Source organism: Carassius auratus, chromosome 8, assembly GCF_003368295.1.
Source record: "Carassius auratus strain Wakin chromosome 8, ASM336829v1, whole genome shotgun sequence".
Taxonomy (NCBI): domain Eukaryota; kingdom Metazoa; phylum Chordata; class Actinopteri; order Cypriniformes; family Cyprinidae; genus Carassius; species Carassius auratus.
Window position 1 is genome coordinate 24,966,305 of NC_039250.1, and position 10,942 is coordinate 24,977,246.

Below are 10,942 nucleotides of genomic sequence, written 5' to 3' on the forward strand. Positions count from 1 at the left end.
CAGATTAGCTGAAGGCCACTGTCAAAGAAACCTGGGCTTCTATACCACCTCAGCAGTGCCACAAACTGATCACCTCCATGCCCCGCTGAACTGAGGCAGTAATTAAAGCAAAAGAAGCCCCTACCAAGTATTGAGTAGCCTACATGTACAGTAAATGAACATACTTTCCAGAAGGCCAACAATTATTTTTATTGATCTTATGAAGTATTCTAATTTGTTGAGATAGTGAATTGGTGGGTTTTTGTTAAATGTGAGCCAAAATCATCACAATTAAAAGAACCAAAGACATAAACTACTTCAGTATATGTGCATTGAATTTATTTAATACACAAATTTCACAATTTGAGTTGAATTACTGAAATAAATAAACTTTTCCATGACTTTCTAATTTATTGAGATGCAGCTGTATATATATTTAATAATGTTGGCTCGTCACTTGTTTCTTTTTTTAGATCAAGTTGCAACTTCTGTTATTAAAACGGTATACAAAACTAGCTTGAATACAAAGAGTTCCATTTATTTCTAGATTTATAAAATATTTTTCCACATCTTTTCTAATGTTGTTTCAGCCTTTCTAAAGCAGCTGATCTGGATCACCACTGGGTGGCTCAGGCCTGGCTGATGGATGTAGGTCTCCCTCAATATTCTCAGTTCTTCCACACTCACCTTGTGGACGGACGTCTCCTAAGTACACTCACGCGCACCGACCTTGAGAAGCATCTGCACGTGTCTAAAAAAGCCCACCAGAACAGCCTGCTGCTGGGAATACAGCTGCTACACATCCTCAACTTTGACAAAGAGGTAACACACACACATAAACCAGAAGAACAGCATGATGGGAATGGGACACACACACACACACACATCAGAATAGCCCAGTTTGGAAAACATACCCTGTTTGTCTGTATAATAAGTTAATGACGCTAAACAACAATTATCCAAATACTGTTTTACTGCAGATTTTGCAGTCCAGGCGATCAGAGTGTGAGAATCAGAACACAGACCCTGTAGTGTGGACCTGTCATCGCATCATCAAATGGATCAAAGAGATTGATCTGAAGGTACCATTGAGAGAGAACACAGAAAGTGTAGGTGGTGGTATATGGATTAACTCAAAAGAATGACATATCTTTTCATTTAGGAGTTTGCTGACAATCTTCAGAGCAGTGGGGTTCATGGTGCCATCATGGTGATGGATCCCTCCTTCAGCTCTGACACCATGGCGGCGGCCTTGTGTATTCCAAGCAACAAGCACATGGTCCGTCATCACCTGAATGAAGAGGTGAAGGCACTTGTCAGTGCAGCCAGGTAAGACTGTCTGTTAGTATTGTTGTACTGTATGTGTCCGTGTCTAACTCTACAAGTGTATATGTCTCAATGAATCAATGTCTCTTTTAATATATTGTCGTACAAGTCCAAGAGACAGTCGAGTCATGCAGATTTCTCTGATGTCTGTGTCTGCAGGGCAGAGCTTGATCAGGAAGTCGAACCTTTGGGGACTCCGCCCACACTTCACCGACAAAGCTCTCTTAGCAGCTCATCTCCTAGCTGTCTTGATGATCAGCAGTCTTTAAGGAGGGTGAAGGTAGAACGCTAAAGCTGAATCATAAAATTCTTAAAACTTATACAAATGCTACATTTAGACATGTGCCAGTATTCAGTAATACAATATTTTGGATGAACAATTACTTTAAATGTAGTTAGTTAACACTTTATCCTTTGCATGAATCTTTTTGCACAACCAGTGTCTGCTCTCTCTTTCGAGTGTAGTTCTCAGTAACAATCTATCCTCATTATTGCTTGAATAATTCTTAAAAGTCTTTAAAAGTTTGAAGCACCGATGAATCAGAAATCTAATGGATACTTTTTTTTTCTACAGCAGCAGCTTGGTCTCAGCCCAAAGAACTTCGCTGGACGAAAGATCAGTCATCAGAACAGATCCGGGTCATTTCCAAGGAATGGACTTCAGGAGGTCTCGCTACAACGAGAGCGTTGCCCGGTTCGACATTTTTCTGCTGCTGAGCTCACAAATGTCTGAGTCTTTCTCCTGTTGAGATCACTGATGGAAAACATAACAAACACATTCTGAGGAAAAACAAAGACACTTTCTTCAAGCTCCCAAATGGGGGATTTTATTTTTCAAGGTGAATGTTGATGAAATTTTAATTAAAGTTCACATTTTCAGTCTCTGGACTCTCAGTTTGCCAGTCGGCTTTGCTTTGTAGACCCTATGTTGTTGTCTGTGACTGTAAACTCGTTTGTCTCAAAGTGAGAATCCATATGTTTAGATTTTCACAAAATTATTGATATTAAAAGGGAAAGTGACATGACATTCAGCCAAGTATGGGGACCTACACTCAGAATTCGTGCTCTGCATTTAACCCATCTAAAGTGCACACACACAGCAGTGAACACACACACACCCAGAGCAGTGGGCAGCCATTTATGTTAAGGCGTGGTATTGAATTTGGACCCCCCCCCCCCCACCAATGTTTCAAATGGTTCAAATCTGCTGCTTCTGTGCACCGACTGTAAATCACTAATCTCAATATCATGCAAACATAGCTATGCTATCAACTCCAAGGTCATGCACATTGCTAAGCTGAAGCAGGGGTTAGGCTAATCATCATAGTAAATGTGCAAATATAAAAGATATGACTGTTGTACATTTATGTGTTTATTAACTGACTTTCTGAAGCAGCGTTAAAGGAGGTGCATATTTGTATAGATAAAGACAGGACTACATGTTCTCCATATTAAAATGGTCTTAAATTTTAGTTGACTCTTCTCTCTGGCAGCCTACTTCTGTATTTTATCCCAGGACATTAAGACAAGACAACATTTTTTCCCACTTTGGCATTGTTGTGTTTTTGTTAAATATTTGTTCCTCATATTTCTGGTATCTGATAAACATCTTACCTGACATTCCCACAGTTTCCCACTCAGGATTAATAAAGTATTTCATTATACTGAGAAAAATACGTAATACATGTCAGAACACTCCTTTTTCCATTTACTGTTACAAAGTTACATGATATTTCCTAACGTAAAGAGGAAGCACTTTGTCAATATGGTCAACCTTTGTCCAGCATTATTAACACTGCCAGAATCACAACTGCCAATAAAGTAGTTAAATATTGTTGAGCATTTGTCCCGCTCTAGGAATTGATGTTTGTCTGAACCTTGTTTGACGTATTTATGTGGGTGATCCTGGTCATTTGATGTGCACCACCCTGACTGAAGAATGGTGATAAACAATGCTAGTATCTTGAAAAGTGTATAAACAAACTTCATGTCATAAATAAACTTAATTTCAACTTCTGTACAAACCTACAGTCTTCCTAGAGGTTATCAGTAATTCTTAAACGGTTTTAAAAAATTGAGAAAAAAGACTGAAATACAAAAAGATGAACGAAAATAAGATGAACACTTTTGACTGTTAAGAAACTGGAAACCTTGATAGGTTGTTATTCTATTTTAAAATAAAGTTTTGATTTTTTTCCCCCTATATTATATATGGAGTTCTTATATTCATCACTGTCTGTTTAACTGAAAGAGTTTCATGGACCATCAGTGTCAGAGGATGGGGAAGTTTAGCCCCTCAGAACATGTGGGCGTGGCAGGAGCCCGAATAGGTCTGTTAATGGGTTAATTCTGGACTGCAGGAACAGGAAGATGTTCACTTCTTTGAAACTGGAGGCCAAACCGCTTTAAGAAATTCAAGTTGAGTATCTTAAGGAATGCTGCGGTGTAGCGTCACTGGATTAAAAGTGGTTTTATCCAGCATTTAAATGGGGTTGGTCTCCTAAACAAAAGGAAGGGGATTTTTCTCGGTAAGTCTTCTTACATTCCCAGTGAACCTGAAGTTTGACTCGTTTCTCTGGAACTTTGTTATGTTTACATGATTTTACGTAGCGCGTTCTGTTTTTAAGTCGTGCGCAGCGTAATTTGTTGTTTTAAATCTGTCATATATTTAATAATATTTTGACTTTTTAGGCCTTACAGTGTGATCATTCTGTTAAGAATCGCTGTTGCTATCTCTTAGTGTTTAACAGGACGTCTGCTCATGTAAAGTTGCATTAATTTATTGTTTGCGTTAAAGATATTAAACTCTATAAAGTTTCTACTAACACGTATATTACACGTTCAAAATTTTCCAAACTTGCATGACTTTATTTCTTGCATGATGCACACGAGGAGATTTTTGGCAGAGTGTTAAACATCACAGCTTTACGGGTATTTCCCCTTTTTTTAAACGTTTTTGTATTTGGCATAAAAACGAGGTGCTCACGTTAAAGTAAACGGAGATCTGGAGACCTTTTGTCCATTCCCCTTGTATTTAGTTTTATATATATAGTTTTATATATTTAGTTTTATATATATATAGTTTTATATATATAATAAAATAATATTCTGTGTTAACTCCCCCTTGGGTGTCGTTTGGAGTAAGTTACTGTAAATTATTCAAAAAATGTTTTTTTATTTTTGATGACAATTTTTGTCAAGTTATCACTAAATTCACTTATGCTGGAATGTGTGTGTACTTTTTCCTCTAAGAAACAGCTTCCATCTGATTTGGTGTCGCTAGAGTTTCAGGGCCCCCGGTTGCCCTGGGCTCCCTTAGCTGAACCTTTTACGGTGTCCCTTGTAATGTGAATTTATGTGGCACTATTGTTTTCCATCGTCTAATCTGGTTACAGTGGTTTTTGGGAGAAAAGGAAATTCCTGCCATTCCCTAGGGAGGATTCACTGTCATCATTTTATCTGTCTGCATGCTTAGACGTGCTAGGTAAATTCTATGTTATGGATCAAATTCAGGCATGTACTAAACCATGTTTATGCATGAGGGAAATTTCCTTCAACAAGTCAGATGTGCCGTGCAGAAATTATGTCTGTCCATCGAGACTTTAAATACTGGAATACAAAGACAAAGCTCATGAGCAACTGCCCACACTTTTCCATACACACATAACCGATGAGTCACAACTCAAGGAAATAATTCTATTATAAACTAATTGGTTCTGCATGCAAAAGATTTACACTGATCTGGGAGCATGACTTAATGTTGCTACAATGCTAAGAAATGATTAAGGGTGCTGCAAAGAGCGCGTATCCCAGACCTGCCTGGACAGATAACCAATGCCAGGAGCTGTGTAGGCATGACTGAGCAGAGTTATCATGAGCTTTTTTTGTTGTGTATTTGTCTATTAAACAATAACACATTCTTAGTAAAGACACTTTTGGAGCTTGGAGGTGCCTTGTTTTCACTTTAACATAAACTTTCCAGAGCAGAGATGAAAAGTCTGTGAACCCTCTCACTTCACTCATGAATCAAGCGCCTTCTTCCATTTTATGCACCCGTAACTAAAGCTCAGATGAAGGGACACCTGCTTTATCTCATGGAAGGATGTTTGGCAAGCCTAACATCATGTCTGCTGATGTGTGTGCACAATAAATATGCTTTGATAAAAACCTTATCACTGCTGAAGCACTGGAAGGGTTACGCTTTTTTCACACAGGCTTTATCAAAGGACTTGGCCTGGATCTTGGACGTTGATTGATATAAGACTCTTTTATGATCGTCTGTCTTTATTATTCAATCACTTTTCTGCTGATTCACCTTTGTTTGATTTTCTGTTCACAGAGGGGGTCAGCACTCCAGAAAAGACAGGAAAAATGAGATACGGTTTTTAGGCATTTCGACAGGCACACAACATATCCAGAGGAGATCTGAATCCATGGTAAGGTTTGGAAGCATGTCCTACAGCGACCCGACTCCACCCAGCCCCAGCAGGAACAGCGGCAGTACCTCTGGGGCGCAGTATGCTACTGCTGTGCTGGGCTTGGGCCTCATCGCTCTGGGGATAGTCATGATTATGTGGAGTGTGGAGCCGGCAGGGTCTGGAGGGAACAGCTCCAGACCCAGCATGCATCAGAATCAAGTTCGGGAGGCCTCGTCCGTGGCGTTCGTCCTAGTAGGGGGAGGAGTGGCGCTTCTGCTGCTGTCTGTGTGTCTGAGCGTACGGAAGAAACAGAGGGCGACCCGGGGACAAGAAGCCAGCAGTACACCTGCTAACACACAGGAGGAGGGGGCTAGGTGAGTAAATGCTGTTAAATACACACCCAGGTGCAGCCACATTCTTACACTTTATGATGGTAAATAGGCTAATGATGTGTCTGACTTTTATTTTATTTTTGTGCTATTAATGTTTTCAAAAACACATCAAATAAATCATTCACACATACTGTACAAGTGACTTGAATACACTTTATGATTTTTGGAAGATTCTAAATTAAGTTAACATTAAAAAAATTTATTTTATTATAATAATTTTTGTGCCTTAGGATGTCCGAATCATTTTTATAGAATACTATCATCAAAGATGCCATTTAAAAGCTAAACACAGATGTTTAAACGGACAGACTAAGGATGAAAACTGATATGATTACTCTACTTTTAAAGCATACATTTGATTTAAACAGTAGATGTTCATAATATTTACATATGCAGTTCATAGGAGACGTATTGTATTAGCCCTATATTTACACCATTAAATATTTAAACATATTATTATTAATATTATTAACATTTTACATAACAGTTATTTATTTGATCTCACAATTCTGACTTCTTTTCCAAATGCAAGTTTATATCTCCTAGTTCGGACTTTATAACTCAACTTAACTCAAAAATTGTGAGTTTGACAATTCTGAGGGAAAAAAGCCAGAAGTCAGGGATACTCATGATTCTCAGACGAGAGGAAAAGAAACAATGACAAGTTGTTTTTGCTTATCAGAATTGTGAGAGATAATCTTGAAATTGCGAGAATAAAGTCAGAATTTTTAAATATAAACTCAAATTCACCTTTTATAAATTCTTTTATTCCGAGGCTTCAAAAATCATTCTAATGTTTTTATTTATTAATTTCTTTGCTCCAGAAAGATTTCTTATCATTCTGAATGTTGAAAACCGTTGAGTTGTCTTAAGTCACTGGGGTAATATTTGTAGCAGTAGCCAATATATATATTGTATGGGTCAAAAGATATAGATTTTCCATTTATGCCAAAAAATAAGAAGAATATTAATTAAAGTTCATGTTCCTTGAAGATATTTTGTAAATTTTCTTCCGTAAGTATATTAAAACATATTTTTTGATTAGTAATATGCATTGGCGTTTTTTTTTTTTGTTGCAAACTCAGATTCCAGATTTTTAAATAGTTGTATCTCGGTGAAATATTTACTGTGCGTTCACACCGCCGGCGTCGAGAGCGTCAAAGTGGCTGGAAGTCATTCATTTTGAATGTAAGCTGGCGGCGAGGAGTGGCGCATCGCGACTTGGCCGTTGAGAGCATTGAGGAGAGTTGAAATCAAGGCAACTTTATGGTAATGAGCTATGACGCTGTTGGGCAGCAACCAATCGGAACGTAGAAGTCAACCGCTTGAGAGGATTCCAGAGAACGCAGCTCCGACCACATTAGTTCCCAAGTACAATAGAGGACAGGTTGATTATTGCTGTTTCATGTTTGCAATAATCTATGATGTGTCCCTGTTTGCGTACAGGGACATAAAAAAATTTATTAAAAGTGATACGTGGACCAAGATGTTTGACATTGTTAATTTTCCTGATAATCTAATGATATAATAAATAATAGTACTGTAGTCCCAGTTTACTTTTAAACAAAATTCCCTGATAATACTTACATTAAGTAAGGTTTATACTTGAATATATTTACTTAAGTAGCATTTTCAATGCAACACTTTTACTTACATCAGAGTATTTTTACAGTGCTTTATACATTATTAGGTAAAGTATCTTAATACTTCGTCCACAAAAATATTTAATGAGTTTAACTTATAACGTTACCCTCCTTGTGGTTAGTCTGCACGAGATAAACAAGCTTGTTTGCTTTGCGGCCACTTTAAATACAAAATAAGCATTCAATCTATGTCACAGCGTCTGAGCGCTCATGAATCTTTCTGCAGAGTCGTGATTCAGCTTTCAGATGATATATAAATCTAAATTTCGAAAAATGTACCCTCATGGTTGGTTTTGAGGTCCAGAGTCATGTATGTAATTTTGAGGATTGTTTTTGTAACGTTTGTCACTTTTAAGGGGTCATCGGATGCTACATGCACTTTTAAAAGTTGTTTGAACTGAAATGTGTTTTGGCAGTGTGTGTACACAACCACCCTAAAGTGATAAAAATCCACCTTTTTTTATCTTCTAAAATGTTTACCCCTTTCTCAAATCGAGTTGTTCTCAGATGCCTGTCTATGTGATGTCACAAAAACAGGCCCCTCACATGATAGTTTGAGCTGCTGAAGATGCAGTGTATTACGTTAGTTTCTTAAGAAATTGCACCCCGATCACCTACAGAAAAAATGAGTATAAGGTGTTAATAATAATAATAATAATGTGCTAATTCACAAGTTTCACACGATTGCGGCTGAAGTAAACAGTCCCTCAGAGAGCAGCTGGAAGAGAGGGGCGGGGTCAGCATAGCTCATTAACATTTAAAGGAAACCGGCTTGCTCTGCAAAGAGCTGTTTTTGATAGAATAAAAAAAGGTGTTTTTTACAATATCATTGAGAATTTTTAACCAAACTTTGTTACAGATCTTTCATTAAGACCCTAAAGAATCACATCAGCTTGTGGAAAATGGGCATCCGATGACCCCTTTTAATCAGTTTAATGCATCCTTGCTGAATAAAAATATTAAGCATATATTAAGACTTACTGACCCCAAATGTTTTGAATGATAATTTGAACAAAAATAAGCTGAATATGCTGTGTATGGTTGTACATTTTTGCTTCTAGGATGGAACAACTAGCTCAAACCTACACTGTACCCACTTACGAGGAGGTGGTAATGAGTGGCCAGTATCCCATCAGTCAGTCCTCAGAGCGACACAACAGCATCACCCAGCTGCCAGCCTATGAGGAGCTAGAGGAAGATCAGCACACTGTGGAAGATGGATTCAGCCCAGCACACAGACGTTCATCCCAAATCGACCCCAGCACTGGAGCGGGTGGCCGAAGAAACAGCCGGCCTGGGCGCAAGCTGATTCCCCTTAAAATTAGGCGCATAAAATCTGATATCCTGAGGAGGAAAAGCTTAAGCGATATCCAGCAGACAAACATGTTCTCCATCGAACCCCTCACGCCTCCTCCACAGTATGATGAAAAGCTCCCTCCACTTCCTACAAACGCACACCAGTGAGGAATGCTGGAGGTTTATGCTAACCCTGCAGTGTGATGAAGTGTGACTACCTCTTTTACAAGTTACTACTGTACTGAACTTCATATTACTCCTCTGGAACGGATGTGCCACTATCATCAGCACAGAGGAGGGAGTAGTATGGAAAGGGGAGAGCCGTCGTTATGTCTTCCTGTGTTTCCTGAATATATCCTTGTAGCAAAAAAAATTTGTAATAAAAAAAAGTTGCAGCTGACTGGATTAAAACTGAACTGGATTTTTGAAAGATGTTTACTGAACCACTGCTGATCTTTATATAAGATGGTCCTGTTTTTTCTGTTGAACTTGAAATTTGGCATCCAAGCTGTCTAGACCTTTGTTTCATAGGACGTCCACTATAATTTCAGAAGAGATGTGAAACTGTAAACTGTGAGTCACATCAGCACTATTGTGTTTTTTTGCACTGATATGTGTTTGTGTCTGGTGTGAGTGCATGTGATGTTTTTTTGTGTGTACATTTTCCAAGAACTTTGCTTTGGTTCTTGTGTTGGCTTTAATTTTCTGTGTTTTTAGTGACCTTGTCGTCGGACTGACAGACTGTGAGATCATCAGTATGTGTCTCTCCTCGTGGTTTACGACACAGAGAAGTTCTTTGACCCTGCAGCTGCCTTATATCACACTCTCACCACCAGACACAGAGAATTTCTTGTCTCCTTTTTCTCTAACTTGGATACACAAACACTCAGTCTTTTCTTCCCTTTATTTTTAACTTTTAATGTTGATTTGTGTGAAGACCACTGTGTTTCTGATTGGGCAGCTATGGCATCTCCATGCTTTGAGGTTGAAGCTCCCAGTCATCTGTCTGCACTTGCATTACTACTCTAAACACTCCATGACTTTCACATTAAAACACACCTGTAGCTGGTTATTTATGAAATCAGTGTTTATGTTTCTGGAAATTTTGCTGACGCCTCTTCAGTTTAAGACTGACATGGATGGAAAAAATGTTGCTTAATCTCATGTGCTATTTAATAGATTTCTTCTTCTTTTTTTTTTTTTTGAAAAAATTTGCTGAATCTCATGTGCTATTTAATAGATTTCTTATTTAAAAAAAAAAAAATTGCTGAATCTCATGTGCTATTTAATAGATTTCTTTTTAAAAAAATAAATAAATTGCTGAATCTCATGTGCTATTTAATATTCAATTTTTTCTCTCTATTTTGTTATGTTCTGTTTATAATTGTGAGCTAGAATGGAATGAGAAATAAAAACAATTTGACAAGTGGATCTCTTTGATTTGAAATAAAAAATATATGCATGTGTCATGAGGGATAATAATTATACTTTAAGAAATAAAGGGTTTGTGGTCAGAATAAATTTGATCCTGTATTTCCTGTATTATGGAAAGATCTAAAGGAATAAAAAATGTTGATATTAGTCATTTTAGAAATGAAATTGTTTGATTTGTTTTGCATCTCTATTCATGAAGTGTGTTATAAAAGGAAATAATAAAGATGTGACACAAGGAAGGATTTCATTTTGGATTATAAATTCTCTAAAAATATATTGTAAATTTCCATCCAGAACTGATGTATTCAATTCACACACTAGTCCTCATAAAGTGGGTTGTGATTCATCTGGTGAAGGAGTCGGTTCAAAGATTCATTCATTTTTGTTCACCAATTTGTTCAATGATTCTTGCTATAGGATGAGCGAGTCATTAGCTGTGTCCCAAAGTTCAGTG

At 37.6% G+C, this 10,942-nt stretch overlaps 2 protein-coding genes across 6 annotated transcripts in view; both read left to right on the forward strand.

Annotated features, from left to right (window-relative positions):
- The window catches only part of LOC113107773 (kazrin-A), a 39,340-nt gene extending 36,967 nt beyond the window's left edge, over window positions 1-2,373 (forward strand). For 4 of the 5 annotated variants that reach the window (XM_026270474.1, XM_026270473.1, XM_026270476.1 and 1 more), the window contains 5 exons: window positions 570-801; window positions 960-1,061; window positions 1,142-1,308; window positions 1,465-1,585; window positions 1,880-2,372. In XM_026270474.1, coding sequence (XP_026126259.1) covers window positions 570-801; window positions 960-1,061; window positions 1,142-1,308; window positions 1,465-1,585; window positions 1,880-2,038 — 781 coding nt within the window. In that variant the 3' untranslated portion in view covers window positions 2,039-2,372. Of the gene's footprint in view, window positions 1-569; window positions 802-959; window positions 1,062-1,141; window positions 1,309-1,464; window positions 1,586-1,879 lie in introns of all 5 variants that reach the window. The other variant, XM_026270475.1, reaches the window with a different exon arrangement.
- A 1,282-nt stretch (window positions 2,374-3,655) lies between these two features.
- Window positions 3,656-10,563, forward strand: LOC113107774 (transmembrane protein 51). Its single transcript, XM_026270478.1, has 3 exons — window positions 3,656-3,833; window positions 5,645-6,097; window positions 8,820-10,563. The coding sequence occupies exons 2-3, from the start codon at window positions 5,739-5,741 to the stop codon at window positions 9,220-9,222; spliced, it is 762 nt and encodes a 253-aa protein (XP_026126263.1). The 5' UTR covers window positions 3,656-3,833; window positions 5,645-5,738; the 3' UTR covers window positions 9,223-10,563.
- Window positions 10,564-10,942: the final 379 nt, after the last annotated feature.

Coding starts and splice junctions, on each gene's coding strand:
- LOC113107774 (XM_026270478.1), top strand. CDS start 5,739: ATGGTAAGGTTTGGAAGCATGTCCTACAGCGACCCGACTCCACCCAGC. Junction 6,098..8,819: donor ACACAGGAGGAGGGGGCTAG/GTGAGTAAATGC, acceptor TTTTGCTTCTAG/GATGGAACAACTAGCTCAAA.